The sequence below is a fragment of the Melanaphis sacchari genome, unplaced genomic scaffold (genome assembly GCF_002803265.2).
Source record: "Melanaphis sacchari strain LSU unplaced genomic scaffold, SCAv2.0 Contig12_pilon_pilon, whole genome shotgun sequence".
Classification (NCBI taxonomy): domain Eukaryota; kingdom Metazoa; phylum Arthropoda; class Insecta; order Hemiptera; family Aphididae; genus Melanaphis; species Melanaphis sacchari.
In genome coordinates, this window is record NW_020270527.1 from 2,804,493 (window position 1) to 2,822,599 (window position 18,107).

The window sequence follows — 18,107 nt, forward strand, 5'->3', positions numbered from 1 at the left end:
TTAAAATTATCAGATCAACGTCTATTTTTAAAAATAGTTTATACTGCGTTACATTCACATTATAATTATAATTTTCTTAATTTGGTAGGTTGAACAGATCTGTATCAAAAATACATAGTATAAAGTATAATATGAATAGGTTTTTTACATAAATAGCTTATTATTTTAAATATTTTAAAGTATCAAAAATTGAATTACAAAAAAAATAAAAAACAAATAAATACCTACATTTTATTAAAACATTATGTAAATATTTACGTTTTACTATCATTTTACTTAAAACTTTATCGGTAGTTTTTAAAATTACTGGGAATTTCTTAGTTTTAATTCTCTTAAATTATCAATTAAATAATATTTTTTGCCAAACATATCTATGAATATTTTAGATTAAATCTCCAAAACTAAATGTACCGTACATAAAAAAAAAAAAAAAATAGAAATACGTCACTGAAAAATCAATACATAAATCTATGTTCTGCACATAATCTATACTGTTCTAAAAAATAAGCTACCCAAATACTTTAAACTTCAACTGATATTTAAATTGATGTATATAATAAACAAGTATGAGCTTGGTATAGTACAAATAAAATACTTAATTATAGTTCAAATTGTTAAAAAACAAAATCATTATTTATTTCAGCTATTTCGTAACAAATATTACTATAACATATAATTAATGTAATACTTATCATTATACATCAATTTTTTGATTAACAATACATATCATGATGGGAATGTACGTAATATCAAACGTTTTAGGAAATAACACGACGGCTGTGGGTAAGTTGCAACCCGATGTGTCGTTTCCGGTGTTAGAGACCAGTGAATTGCGTCCCGATAATATTTTAGGTGTAGGTTAGCTGCAGCCCCACAATATTTTAGCTGCATGTGAGTTGCGGCCAAAATAATTATCATTATCTATGAGAATATACATAACGATAAACGAATAACGGTAAATAAAATGTTCGATACGAAATGAAATGTTCGATACGTATGGGAAGTTATCCATGCGACCTTTACTTAACGTTGTTGCCGCAGACTCGGCTTCGTACTTTTTTCACACCAAGTTCATACAGTCGCGTTAAAATCATCATATTTCTGATCGGTTTCTTATGTGTGCGATCGTACTCGTGCAAAAGTCGTAGGAGCCTCGTGACTAAACTAATATTTACGTGTTTTTATTACACTTCTAAGTTCTAAATTGATTTTGTTGTGAATATATAATATAGTATATATGTAATGTATACATTAATGTATGGCCGCAACTCGTACTTTATTTAGGGATTGAGCCACAACTCACTAACAGTGAACACGACAGTACATGCATGGCACGTGGTCACGTGAAACTATAACTTCCAATTAAGAGGTCCCATATATAATACTATAATAATAATTTTAAAACATAATAATATATGCAATTGTAGGTCATGAACTCATGAGTATGTCATATGAGCAAATTAATGTTCATAGTGTGAGACAGAACATGTTATGTATGGAATAGTACAAATTATACTATATAGTGCATATAACTTAGAAATCATCTAGATATATATTAAAATCGAAATCAATCAAAAATTAAAAAAATAAAAAAATAATATCAATATTTAATTAATATATTTTATTTTTTGGGTTAATAATTTATGACATAAGTTAAAAATGACACTACTTAAACCATATACCTTTAGAGTAAGAGGTATATTGTAATATAAAAATGAAAGTAGATTGTTTTGTAAAAAATTACAATGGATTTTAATCTAGTAAGTTATTTATTAATCTCATTATTATATATATATATATATAGATATAGATGTTTCTGGTTTATACATTATTATTATAATTAATATTTAAATTTAAAAACTGAGATCCATTTAACTATTAAAATTGAAATTATCAAACAGATTATAATATTGCATAGCTAATAAAATATTGTTGAAAAATTAAATTAAATTGAGTAATAAATAATAGGTATTTGACATCTAGGATATATTATAGGCTTAAAGGATATACAACTAAACCTAATATTAATAATAATGATGATTTTGAGAAGTGGTAATAATTTTGTTTAAATATAGCATAGAAACTAAAAACATGTTAATGTGTTATGTATAAAAATCCATAATTTATATTAATTATGTATTATTCGATTGCAAATTCAAATTTAGAATCAACGAATCATCCAAATAAAATATCATTTTTCACCGTATATTAACGATAGAGCAATAATATAATAGCATATAACTAATATTTCAACAAGATTATTTCAACTCACATCGTTATAAATATAACGGATACACAATCACATAGCAGTTATAATATTGTCAGAATTAAAATAAAAAATCAATAGTAAGTAATAACAAAAAAACCGTTTACTAATTCAACCAACAGTTCTATAAAGTATTAACGTACCTATTGAAAAGTCCAATTTGCTCTTTGGTCTAAATCAGTATGATTAAGATTAATAGTTTTTTATTCTTGCTATGTCACAAACAAAACTTTACACAATGACCTAAACATACATATATTTTCAGAATTGGCATTATTCTGGTATAAACAGATTATTATCACAATCTATTCATACTTTATTTCATTATACAATATAAACTCGACATTCTTATCCTTGAGAAAAAAATGAATTAAATTAATGTTTTTGAGTACCATAATAGTAGTAATTTTGTATTGATCTTTTTAGTGTATTGAAAGTTATTTATCGAGTGAAAAAATTGTATATGCTTTGCCTAGCGTTTTCTCCCAAGAAAAGTGTAACGAAATGGTGACATTTCCTCCTATCTTAACGATACTAGTTCAAATAATTTCGTTTATTATACCATAGTTTTACTACACGTTAACATGATATTCTCATTGAAATACTAATATGCATAAAATATATAAAGTGTTAGAACCCATTAGTTTTCAAAATCTTGAGAACATAATATTACATCTATAATCTACATTCATGTTATGTTAACTTTCATGGTTATTAAGTATAGATATTGTCATTGCATTACAGTAGAACCCCTCCCATTCGCCCTCGGCTGGTCCGCCGCTCCGGTTGATCCAACTATAGTATAATCGATATGAATACTATGTAATTTAATTATTTAATATAATTAGTACTCCGACCTCTCTCGTATCGTTTCTATCGGTGTACGTATTTTGGAATATTGCAGTTAAGTCTAGAATGTCATTTGCTAAACAAAAATTTATAACTGACTTTTTTTCTAAGTAATGTAAAATATAATAAATTTCTGATATAATCTTGTATGTAATATGTAAATAAAAAAATGTTCTGTATATTCTGATAATTCGACCTTTTTCGCGTTCAGACCACACTCCCAGTCCCAAAGGTGACGGATTAGAGAGGTTCTACTGTAATATTATATTTTTGCAATGTCAAAAAAAAATATATCGAAGTCTTAAATATAATGTTTAAAAGAACATTGTTCATGTTAAACTTAGTAATCAACTGAATTAAAAAAAAATATTTGGTGATTATTCATTTATACTTAAATATATTGTAAAAAATCATATATATATATAATAAATCTTATCAAAATTAATTAGATATATTTAACGTTACAATATCATGTAAAATAAAAACAGAGGTATATTTAATTTATTAAAGTTTTTTTCAACATGTGTTTAAGTTATTATTTTTTTTTTTTTTTAAATAACAACCCTTATATTTTAAACGCAATACCTATTTTTCTATTTTGAAGTACAACTTGCCCGTGTCCTGGCCGATTAATTTTTTTAATTTTACTCGCAAGAACTAAGCTTTACCTTAAAGATAAAATTTCCTTTTTTTTTTTTTTTAATTTAATAATTAAAACAAACATTATTAACAAATAAACTTTAAATATCTATTAGTATTCATAAGTACAGTATATATAAAGTGTGTATTGCTTTAACAATGAACAAAACATGTAGTTATAACTAAAATCTAAATTTTTAATCGATGTTTTCTAGACATGATATAATTTTCAATACATTTGGCTTTCTTTATCTATTTATTTAAATTTTAAATATTTATTCGATATTATTGAAAATATGATAATATAATCCTCATGGTTAATCATAAAGTTAGAATTAAACTAATTTTAAATATCGAATATACTGAAAAGATGTTTTTAATTTTTATACTCAATATTTTTTTGATCAAAACTTAACAAATATGAATATTTAAACGATTATTTCTTTAACGATTTTAGAATGGTTTTGATTTCTGTAATCACGAATGCACGGAACTCTTCAATATTATATATATTTTTATATTTTATAAACAATGAATCTTTCAAAATATTTAAACTAACTAAGCTATTTATTTCATGAACCTATAAATATTATTCAATAGTACATCACTATCAATATTAACACATATAATAATAACAATAATAATACATAATATTTGAAATATTTTTGACAAAAATCAGTTCAATATTTCGTATTACTTATAGAAAAATTAATTACTCATATTAATACTAATACATTTTTAAATTTTTTCTGCGGTAAAATCTGACACAGAATCAGCTCTGAATAATTTTTACTTTCCAGGATGATTTTTATTAATTACGAGGTACATTTGAAATCTACAATAGAATGAGTTCTTCGAGTTTTTAATTAAATTTTACATAACAGAATTATCGATCACAGTTTTAAGCTTTATATGCAAATTTTTTTACCCTACCCTGATTTGTTCTTTTTTTTTAATCAAACTTATATCATCAATATTTTTTACGTTGACGATTTTGTTTTTTTTTTTTTTACTATACACGTTATGCTTACAGCTCATAACCTTTTATAAGTAAAAATTATTGATTTTTCCCGCATATAAATAATTAGATAAACTAGTTATGTTTAACAAATGACACTTGTGCTAAAAATGATTAAATATAAATGAATTAAGGACAACCTTATATTGAATTTTATTGATCACAATTATAATGAATAATAATCCAAATAACCAATCACCAAAAAGATATACTCTAAATAATAATATTATTTGGTAAATATATTAAATAATAAAAAATAAAATAAAACAAAAACAGAACATAAGATAAAAAAAAATATAATAATAAAAATCCATACGGGTAATAATAATATTAGATTTTTAATTATTGCAAATAGAATTTTACCCCACATTTTGTTTTCGTAATTTTTAACATAAAATTTATTGTTTACATCAATGGATGTTAAATTAATAATTCAGTGTAATATTAAATACATCTTTCCTATCAAGACAATATCAAATTGTATTGTAATTTATAATATATTTACCTAATTTACCACTTGTAGCCACTAATTGAATTCGGTATTATTGATGAATGAAACGCACTCAGTTATTTCTATGATAAACTGCACTACTGCATTATAGAAAATATTTGAAATATAAGCTTCAATTTTATTAGAGTGTGTAATTTGAGACGCGATATTTGAGGACTTATTTTTGTAATATTATAACCACATAACATAATGACATATCATGTAGCTTTCAAACTATATACTGGAATCATGACTTTTATATTATATGTATAATATGTATTAGACAAACTCTAAATATTCAAATGATAATTATCAAATTATCATCGCAAAATAATTCAATGCTCATTTTTTATTAATAAAAAAAAATTAATTAAAATGCAAAATATTTTTGGCATTTTCAATCTTTCTGTAATTCTGTATGATCATATTATATTCATACAAACTTAAAAAGTTTGTATTCAAGCAATCGTAATACAATATTCAGATAATTTTAAACTTTCATAAAATATTCTACGGTTTGTATGGGTAACCAAATATGCATGTACGTATTCATTCAGAATTGTTTTCTTTAAAACATTATCCAGTTTATAATATAATCCAAAAATCCCAATTATCGTTCTTTTTATAAGTGGGTGTGTATTATATTGGCATGGTAATATAAACAACATTTTATTACAATATGTGCTATGACGTCACAACGATTCCAAACTTTTTTGACTCGCGGCACCTTTTTTATGTTAAGGTTTTCTAAAGGCGTTCTTCCCCAAGTCATACTATGACCAATCATAAGAAATAGAAAAAATAAAAAAATCCAGAAAAAAAATATTTATGGAAATTACCCTAATACAAAAACGAATTTCACCATAAATCTTAAATCTCTTAATCGAGTATCAACATAACCATAATTTTTATCATCACCGCCATCGCCAAGTTTCCAATTTTATTTATAGACCATAGTTATAAAATTCTATGGCGACGCGGTGCTGTACTACGAGGTGAATTGTATATTTCTTCTTCTATTTATTTATTATTTTAATGATTTTTGAAAGTATTTGTAGCATGAGGTTAAATAACCTACAAAATTTAGTGTAACTCCATCGATATACTATAGGTGCAAATATTAATTGACGCGATCACGTCAAATAATCAACACAAAAATTAAAAATAAATATTATAATTTAAAATATGAGTATATATATTTATTTAAAACTTAACATTTATAAGTAAAGTTCTGTATTAAAAATGATTTATTTAACGCAAAACAATTACCTATTATTAAATAATAAATATTTAAGTAAGTATACTGTTATTCAAATTATAAGTATATGATTAAAAAAATCTCACCATAATAAAGATATATTTCTAGGGAATTTTTTATAAATTTGAATATAATAATGTTCATGAATTATATATCTTATTATAATTTTATTTCTACCTTACACTTAAATTAAAATACAAATACTTTTAAAACATAATAATTTATCAAAACAACACTTCATTGAATATAAAACATAAACAATTACGTCATAAACGATATATTAGTGTAATTGTTTCTACTTTTTAAATATAATAAAATGTATACGTATCATGTATAGTATTGCGATATCTAGTATTTGAACCCAGAATCAAACTTTTACGATGATAAAATCAAAATATCTGATAAAATAACAGAAAGTCGTCACAATTGGTCAACGTGAATAAAACAAATTTCATATAGAACTTAGATGTATAACATTATAAAATTATCGTTGCTTGTTTATTAATTGAAATAATAAACCAATAAAATCAGTAAAATACAAAAGTATAATTATTATATTATAAAACCATAACTAAATCCAATTTATCTTTTGAAACTGTACCATCCTGGTATTCGTAAAAACAAGTATGATGTTAGATAGCGTTGCTGTAACTATATTTCGATTGTATTATATTTCAAGAACAATGAAACTCAAATAAATAAGAAAAAATTGTATTTACACATTGATCATTGAAGAAAAGTAATAATATATAATATTATAGGTATAATAAAGCTATAATCTTCTCCATAAACACAATATTATTGTCTATCAATAAAGATGGTACATACAAGTTTTCGTTACCATGCCAATATAAAATAATTAAAAAGAATAAAAACAAATACATTTAATCAAAAAGTTAAAAAAAAAAAAACCATTACAACTCATGAAATTAACATTCAAAATAAAAAATATTCTCATAAACTCTAAGCCTTTACCCAATTGTTTAGAAAATTACCAGTTAACTATTAAACAGTATATAATAAATTTATAATCATCTATTAATAAAATTAAAAAATACAAAAATTTTAAAAATAAAAAACAAAAAAAAATTACAATTACACGGGGTGATTAATTTAACGTAAGGCACTCGTTATTTAATGGTTTTTAAATATTTCTTTCTTAACTTTTTGTATAACATACATTTTATCTTAATATTCCAAAGCAGATTATAATTAAAAATATTTTTATACATAAATTCAAATTTTGAATTAATAATTGTCAATAAGCTATAAAGTTAAAAAATATTTATAGTATGTACCTATGAGCATGGTAGAGATTTAATATTTTGCAAGGTACCTTATCTATACCATTCAACTCCACTCATTAAAATTTAAAATACTTCAAAAAAAAAATATTTAAAAAAACTGTACAATGAATGATTTACAATTCATAATCTACTCGACAAAACGCTATTTTTGTATATCTATCGAATTATTGCAATTATATATTTTTAAAAAATAAAAATGTATACTTCCATTAAAAAAATAAGGTTAATAAAAAAATGAAGAGTATATTTTTCTTAGAAAAATGTTGTTTTTACTTAAAATTATGTAAAAAAAAATATTTTTAAAAAAAACATTCATGTTTTTTTGAAATATTGAATGTCATATGTTTAATAAATTATACAATAAAGACATAAATTTATATCATACATATCCCATTTCACTACTTCATAAATAAAAAAAATGGTTAATAATATATATAAGCATAGATATTTTGTAAACTTACATAGTTAAGTACAATCAATGGTTTCTTTTTAATTAAACTCTGACTGAATATAATATATTAAATACATTATTTATGTTAATATTATAAATAATTTTATGTTGCTTAAACTATTGTTATAATATTTACAAAAATTATTTAGTTTTCTCATTGATTTAACATATTATTGTAATATTTATAGAGATGTTAAAATATAGTATTTCATTTATTTATTTTTTTTTTTTTTTTTTTTTATAATACCAGTATTATACCGTATAGATCTTTTTAATACTTTAAATTATCAAAAATTGAATACAGATTATAAAACTATTGTTAATTATGGAATATGAGTTATTTTAAAATTAATTAATTGAAAAATGGCTAAAAGGTCAGAAAATATTTTAAAAAAATACATAAAACAAGAATTATTTTAAACCAAATTAATATTTATTCATATTACTAATTATGATGTATCATACATTCATATATCAGTGACTAGAAATGATTTAAATTTAAAATATTTTAATTACAATTCATATTCCATAGTTAATTATATTCTTAAAATATTACATAAATTAGGACTTAGTTACCTCGTTATCTGTCTATTAACATGTAATTATATCTACTAACTTTTTGGTTCCACACGTTTTACTTCTTGTAAGTATTAATTACTTATATTTAATATCAGAAATTTAGTAAAAAAATTATTTTATCTTTAATTTAAATAAACTTACCTGTATTTTATGTTAGATTTTTAAATTGAAATAAATCGAAAACCATAATTAATACTTATATACTATCTCATTGTACCTATATTAACAATATTATAATATTAGGTACAATTTATTTAAGTCATTTCTAAATTCTAACACAAAAATGCTAAATAAACATGTTACTATTATAAACGATAATAATAAATAATAAAAATATTATTCATAATAATAACGTGTCAATTTTTTTTTACATCGTTTGTATAAAATAATTTTATACCATGTGTTTATTACCTGGTACAGTTTTATACCACTGTATAATACAAACTCACATCTCTAGGTATTCTATATACATAGAAAGCTTATAAATACCAAAATATATATAGTAGCGCCATCTAACTTTAAAAATAGTATAAAGATAGAATGTTTAAATATTATAAAAAAAACTTAAAGTGCTACATAAAGAATAAAGATAATAAAACAATTTATTAAATAATGACAACAGTTTGATTTTAAATATCTATCATTACTTTAAAATCAATATATCATAACCTGATAAATACTACTTTTTAATGATCAAATTTATAAAATATGTTTAGTTAAGTATTCAAATATTTTGTTGTTCTAAATTCAATTTATATTTAAAATAAAATATCTAACAAAATCTAGGAAATTAGGCATATTAAATTATATTATTATAATTACGAATAGAAGTTTAGGTACTTTTATAATACATTTATAAGCATAGTAAAATAATATAAATGTGGTGTTCCCATAGAGTATACCCATGAACGCAGTATACTCTCAAGATTTTTTATAAAAATAAAATCGTGGGTAACTACGTATACACTCAAATCTTAATGAATTTGTGAAAAAATAGTTATTGTTTTTTTAGTGAGCGATTTATGTTTTTATTGAAAAGCGACTTTCAATACATATAATTTGCAGATTTATAAGTAAATTATATATCACATACATCATTATAATGTATTTGTTTTTATAATTAATTAAAACTTGTTAACCTGTCTATTATTGTTACACAACATGTTTTATTAATTTAAATTTCGTAAAATGATGATATCTGTGTATCGATTTTAAAGGAAATTTTGTTTAAATATATGAAGAAATTATTAGATACTATTAATAATATTATTTTAATTTAATGGCATGTAACTCAATATAAAATAAAATACGATCATAATTTTAAAGGAATATTATTGATAGCATTATTTTTCTTCGTACATTTTAATGATTTCTTTTAAAATCGATACACAGCTGTCATAATTCTAGTCGAACAGATATCAAATTATACGATTTAAATTTAATTTAATGAAATAATAGTGTTAATTTCATTCTGATAAATTAATATTATAAGCTTAAAATGATACTTGATTTTTTTAAATTTATTTTTATTTTTATCAAACAAATTTATGACTGAAACATTTAAATCACCAAAATCTCTGACATAACGGATAAGTAAAACGATTCCATAATAACGTTCTTGTTAGTGAATACCCGTTAAATGGAAATTTTATTGTACAACAACCGGTGTGCATAATATAATATATACTGTAAAAGTCAGTATTGTCATTCTGACGGTGTATATTAATATGGGGTAATTCGAATGGACCAGATGGAGCTTTTGATCCATTTTCCAAATAGTATTAGTTTTTACATGTCAAATCCATCAGACCCATCATAAATTCTAGAATACGTTAGTAAATCGAAAAATAAATAATCTTACGTATATACATATTACATATATTATATATACTATAAAATTCACTTAACTACTTAACCTATAAAATTTATCTGTTTTTACTGTATCAAACAGCCTATGTTTTATGAATATAAATTTTAAGTATACTATTCTGTATTAAAAACAAAAAAAAAACTCTTAATTTGAGTAAAAATCTGTAATAGATATCTATTATACCTAATATTTGTCAGCTTGTATCACTAAGTACATTTTATTATGATAACATTTTTAGTATTTCTTTTAACTATTTATTTATTTATTTACTATTATTTTTACGGTAGGTTGATTTAATTTTTCCAAACGATTGCGTTTATTATATTATTGATATTTAATTATTAAAATAATATATATTATACCATATGATATTTATTTGTTAATAAATAGATAGATAACACCCTTTTAGTAAATTTAATGAAAAATAACACATAATAATACTAATTACAAATTAAAAATTAAATATTTGATATAAATAAACAAGGAATAGAATCAAAAAGGAAAAACTTAGTAAAATAACTAAAAAAAAAATTAAATAAACTTGGTACCTTTTTATTTAAGTGAGCTACATTTTAAATTTCAAGTTTCTGATGATCGATATCGAAGTCTAGAGTCTGGAAGATTTGTTTGATGAGCAAAAAAAAAAGATCAACAGTAGTTGATAGTTGAATTATAACTGAAAATAATAAACATTCCCACTATCGCAACTGACCGATAATGGTAAATTCAATATATGTATAGAATACAATATAGCAATTATCTGGTTATTTATAACACGATAGATCGATAATGATAAAATTAATTTTAATTCGCAATCGACCTATATTCCTGGAAAAATCGACAGGTTAGCAACCACTGGGTTAGACCAATAATAATATTATGTAACTAATTTAAATGATATTTACTGGGTTTTACTTCTAAATTAATTTAACCATGTAAGATGAAATCGATGTGATTTCTATGATGTTTATTTACTTTGTTTAAAATTCAGTTCACGATAATATTATAATATCCTTATATTCTGTCAGATTTCGAAAAGAGGCATCTAAGAGTTATTTAAGTCATATATCTCACGGGTACACGACACTTCAACTTTACAATTAGATTAAAGACGTCAATCAAATCATTAAAAACTTTGTATAAAATGATAAATTATTTATTTTATTTCTGTTTTTTAAGGGTGTTAAGAGAGTAACTTAAATATTATTGTCTGTATTCATTTTCTTGTAGCTCACAAAAATTTATAAAATTGATTTTGTACTTCTTAAATCTTAAGAATATATTTACATTAAACACTTAGTTTTATATTATATTATAGCGCATTTTAGGTATGAACTTATTGACAAAGTATACAAGATATTGTAACTAACTTTTGACTTTTCCACCTTACCAAAAAAAAAAAAAAACAAACAATGAGAATAGGTTTGTGATATTAATAGGTAATAAACTAATATCATAAAAAGAGTATACTTATTTTGAAAATTTTGTTACGTATAGTAAAATTAATTATGTAAGTAAAAGTTTTAAGTCAAGAATATTGAGGGTTTTCATGACCTATATAACATACGTAAAAAAATTTTCTAAAAATTTGAATTTTCCAAACAAATAAATCAATTTTTATTATAATCGTATCCTGGCGATACATGTAGCTAAAAAGTTTCCATAATATATGATTTCATTATACGGTGTAACTATGTAAGGATTTTTATGTGAATTGCGTAACTAAACTTGAATATAGTAATAACGGGGCAAAGTGTTACGGTAACAATTATTTGTACTACACAATAATTGGTAACACCATAATAATTACGTAGAATTATCGGTTTCAACCATGTGCGTATATCATTGATAAGCCGGTTTAATAACAATCGTATTTTTATAAATAATTTTAAAAAACTAAAATGTGTTTAAAAAAAATGTTTTATCGATTAAGTTTTTTTCTACAATTATTCTTAAAAGTAAGTTTTTTTAATTTCATTTTACAGTATATCTTGTGCAGAATGATATTTTCCTAGAATTATCTTTATTCTTTTTGTACAAATTAATTATAGTATTATAACTTATAACCAAAATCGTTAAATACCTAAGGCCAATTGGGGCTAACTGTTACAATGTTAAATATTAATATAACTATAAAACTCCATTATAATCTAAATCAATTTGTATTTGTGTATATTAAACTATTAATTTATCTATGTTTTTTTTAAATTGTTTTGTACAAATGTGATTTAGTAAAATCAAGGTTAAATGTAATTTTATTATACTAGCAACTAAATTTTGCATATGTCTACTTTTAATATAAAAAGTACCTATTAATTATTATTATACATTTTGATTAAATATTCATCTTCAATATGAACTTTTTAGTTATAATTACCCACAACCTACTGATTGGACAAATGTAGTAAAGTCTATTATTATATAAAATTATTTATTGGCTTACTTGTATCATTTGACCTCAGGTATTGTAACACATTGCCCCGTCCTGAGGTAATGTGATATAATTTTTTTTTTTCAAATACTTTTTTAACTTCCAAATATTTATTTTTTTTATTAGTTATCATAATCATATCAATCATTACATGTGTATCTAATGAAAATTAAAAATTAGGAATTTATTTACTACACCAGTTTTGTGTAAAATAAAAAAAAACCAAAAGTGTATCATACAGCCCAATGGTGCCCAACCCGCGGCCAGAAGGCCACATGTGGCCCGCCAAGGTATTTTGTGTGACCCGATACAAATTTTTAAATAAAATAAAATGTTCTAAAAAAAGTAAAATAATATTAATTTATTTTATAATAGTAATGATAATAATAAAATTAAAACAATGTTTAATGTGAAGTTTAAACTTGAGTTTACTTTAGTAATAATGAAAAATCTGGTTCGAATTATGTATAACAAAATTATATTACTAGCTAAGATTGGGATTATTCGTACTTTTGTATTTGGTGGCCCGCTCGAAGTTTACCAAGTAGCACGCCGAATAAAATATTAGGCATTACTGATATAGCCCCTGCTCCCTCACCCGACCGAATTCGAGTCAACCAAAAACATTAATGAATTATTTGTAATACTCCAATTCTACAATTAAGGGGGATGGGATTGATCACTAATGCCGTGTATTTTTACGTACTGTTATTTCCAATTGTACGTATATATAGCCGTATAAATATGAGTAGTTTATGCGGTTTATCCAATAGTAGGTTTTACTAGAATTTCTTATCTAACAATTATTATTTTTAATAATATCACACACAAGCACAATGTATGTCAATTAAGTATTAGCATCTCGTTATTGACGAGTGAAAACGATACGACGACTACTGTATTATCACGAACGTGTATGATCGACTGCAGACAGTGCAGAACTGCGCACACAACAGTCGCTCTGCAGTGGACAATAAACGTCTCGAAAAATACGTTTGACTTTCCAGTCGCTGTAAACGGTTTTCAAAAAAAAAAAAAAAAAAAACGTACAACGACGGATCGACGAACGCTTTGTCGGACGACGTTTTTTTTTTTTGATTGCTGTCGCCTAGCAACTCTTTTTATTCTCCAAAATTCAATTCTCGTGACACATCAGACGCCGTCGCCCGGAGAGGTACGTGACAACATCGTTTTCGGGTACGCCGACGTACCGTACACTATTGCAACCGTCTGTCGCGTCTCTTCGCGACGTGCATCGCTCGCCAACCCCTGTGCGATCCGCGCCAGTCGCGCACGCGAACCACGCTATGCGACGGTTTTCGGCGGCGTTCGCGTTCGCCGTGCTCATCGCCGTCGTCGTCGTGGCCGTCGGCGGGACGCGCGCGACTCCCGTTTCACCGGCCGGCCGTCGCGACGTGTCCAATGACTGCGGCAACGGCGGCGCCGCCGACGTGATGGCCGCCGTGAACCAGTTCGAATCGCTCGTGCGGTTGGCGACCGCGTCGACGAAACGACCGTTCGCCGGAGCGTCGCCGGAGCGAAATGCCGCGATCGACCAAGACGTGGGACGTCGACACCCCGACGTGGCGGCCGTGACGTCTCAGCAACCGACGTGTGTGAAAAATAGCAGATCGTCCGGCGGCATCGGAGAAATGATGCGCCGAGCCATCGGAAAGTTCAAACACGACACCGGTCACCGGACGTCGATCGTACCCACATCGGTCAACGGCGGCGTCGTCACTGCTGCAGGTCGAGCAAACTGCCGTCTCTTATTAACGCGATGATCGATATCTGTGCGTGTGTGTGGGTGTATTTTTTTTCCTGTCGATTAAATTACTTCGCTCATACGTGCATACGTTTAATATAAGTGAATATATATAATGTCCACTACTCCTTTTAAGCCTAAGCCCGTGTTGGGGTAGAGATAGCCATAAAATAATGTCAATCGAATTGCACAATATGAGAAATATACCGACAACAACGAAAAAAAAAACAACTTTTCTACAAAACGCATAACAGATAAATTTAATTGACACAAAGTATTAAATACGTAATACGCAATTTTTTCTATGGTTTTGAGACCAACCTCATATTATACTTATTTTAATTTATTATCATTTTAAATAAAATTACTTTTTAAAATGATAAAATATTACTATTTAACAACATTATAGAACGCAGACTCTTACCGATTTGATCGTATTTCTGAAGATAGGCCACTTTTAAGCCATTTTTTCTCCATTTATTACATCATAACAAATTTTTTCTTTAATAATAATTTATTATGCGTGTAATGTCGGTAAGTACTGCGATTTCGTTTAAATACAGCTAGATTGATTGGCTGGAGATATTACTACGGAGCACGATGGTTCGTTAAGCTTTTATAAATGAATAAAAAACGTGCCATTTACCATATTATTGTTATTACTGCGTATTTAGCATTATTTTTTTTTATAATATTAAAAAAAAAAAAGCTATGCAAATGGGAACGAACCGTTTTGCTGTACATTAAGTATCGAGTAGGTCACTATTATGAGTGTGGCAAATTTCAATTCAATGATACATATGTATCGTTTAACATACGAGTATAATATACGAAAATTGATTCTGAGCGGGGACGGTCTATTAGCCTACAATATTACTAAGTAGTATATTACTTAATGAATTTTTTTTTTATCATAGCTATTAAAGCCATTTACTTTACTCTAATAGAATTATAGAATTATGATAGATCGATATAATTTTTTCTTGTATAATGTACCGTGCAGTATTTAATAATTATAATAATATACATTTCAAGCATATTAAAAAACTGTATATAACTCGAAATTTAATTTAATCTTTCTGTAAATACCATAAAACAGTAAAAATAGATTCAAAATATAAATATATATCTTACAATGAATCAAAAATGTTATTGTGTATAGTAAAATTCATCCTATAATAATATAATATGTGTAAAAGTTTTAAATTTCCACGAGTAATGTTTTTAAATTTAAAAAAATAACTAATACTAATATTTATTCTTTAAATAAATAATTTCGGTAACATTCTAAATATTATAAAAATATACTGTGATTATAGATTTTCGATATTTTTTAATTGGGATATTAACCATCTATAGGAACTTTGCATTAAATTGATCGATTCATAAATTGTTTAATGACGTTTATATCAAAAAAAAAAAATTAAAAATTAAAATTATTGTCTATTAACTTCTCAAAAAAAGTTTAAATATTTTGAAAATTATACCATACATAATGATAAAATAATAATATAAATATTTGGTGAAAATGATAAATTTTTATGGTTATTTGTTTTTAAATCATAACATAATAAAGAAATAAATGAAGTTAAAATCTGGTTAAACTTTTTTTTAATTTTTGTTTGTTTTTCCCGATTATTAAAAAAAAAAAACAGAGCATTTTTTATTTGGTCCTTTTACTAAAAACTAAATCCAATTACTATCCAAAATCACCCTCAATGTTGAAAATTGAAGTATTTTATCCTGTATTCTTACAAAAAAAAAAAAAGCATCATTGTAAAATCAATACATTCATCGCTTCGCTTAGAATCTATTGAATCTAATATTCGTTTACTCCTCTTGTTTTTTCTAAGTTTACAAACTGAAATTGGCATATTGAATATTTGAAACTCAACTTTTATTGAAAAACTTTTTCTAATTGGCTTTTATAGCATTAAATGCTATTATAGCCATGAATACTAGTCGTTTAAATAAACAATGATAATTTATTTCCAGTTAATTCAAGCCTTTTAATTGAAAACGAATTCCATAAAGCCTTTTTTCTAATTAAAATCACTCTAAAAATTGTTTAAATAATGAATATTAATAAAATTAATTAATTGCTAAACATTAACGATTTTTTCCAAAATTAAACTTAACCTTAACTCAATAAAAAAAACTAATAATAATTGGATTAAAAATAAACAAATTATCATAAATAGTAGAATGTTAACTTTGTATAATAATAACTTTAAATTGTGTTTAATTATTACACCACACATATTATTTTAGCATTTAAATAGATTTAACTTTTATATATTTTTTACCTAAAGACATATTTCATTTAAAAAAAATATTTTGATTAATAGTTTAAAATTTCATATTTCGGGCGCTACTTTAATGACGTAATAATATCATAATAGGAATTAAGATATATAATATTGTATCCTCATGTATTGAATCAAAATAATCTCACGCCATCCAAAACTTAAAAATAAATTTTATGAAATTTAACTCACCGATATGTTGATCTGGACTTAAATACAGGACATATTATACTTTATTTATGTCATATAAAATATTATGTCGTACAAACTATCATAGACAAAAACCATTTACCACCCGTCTAAAATATATATATATAACAGAAAAATATTGTGCGATATTGATATTAACGTGCACAGTACAATATAAATTATAGTAACAACTGGTAAAAGTATAATTTTTTTTGTTTATCATTTCCGATGAAAATGACGTACCTGCGGGAATAGAACACCTCTGTCCACCGTCGTCCTGTAAGTCAACGGTTCGCCATCCGCTCTGACCGAATGGTCCCAGCTGACAGTCCGGCTGCGTCTACGCGTCTGTTTCTCCGATATTTGGTTGATATCCATTACGGTGTATAATAGTATTATGTTATGATGATGATTTCTATCATATGTATAACGACGTGCGGGACGTGTACGAGTTTCTCCACGAGTGTGCCTGTTACGCGATTTTGATTAAACCACCTTGTTATGATATTAAACAGCTTTATGTATAGATTATCGTCACCGTCGTGCAAACACATTAACCCCGCTGTTTAATACGGAGTACTTAAGTTAATTAAAATTATTAAAAAAAATATATAAAACCACGTAGAAATAATACGTCAACCGCTTGGGGTTGGCAAAAAACCGGAATATTTCATCCAGGGTGTTGGAAC

At 25.0% G+C, this 18,107-nt stretch overlaps 1 protein-coding gene across 2 annotated transcripts in view; it reads right to left on the reverse strand.

Moving 5' to 3' along the window:
• The window catches only part of LOC112591193 (transmembrane channel-like protein 3), a 63,724-nt gene extending 45,855 nt beyond the window's left edge, over positions 1 to 17,869 (reverse strand). The window contains exon 1 of one of the 2 annotated variants that reach the window (XM_025334924.1): positions 17,662 to 17,869. In XM_025334924.1, the coding sequence (XP_025190709.1) occupies positions 17,662 to 17,796 (135 nt within the window). In that variant the 5' untranslated portion in view covers positions 17,797 to 17,869. Of the gene's footprint in view, positions 1 to 11,275; positions 11,367 to 17,661 lie in introns of those variants that run through there. The other variant, XM_025334926.1, reaches the window with a different exon arrangement.
• Positions 17,870 to 18,107: the final 238 nt, after the last annotated feature.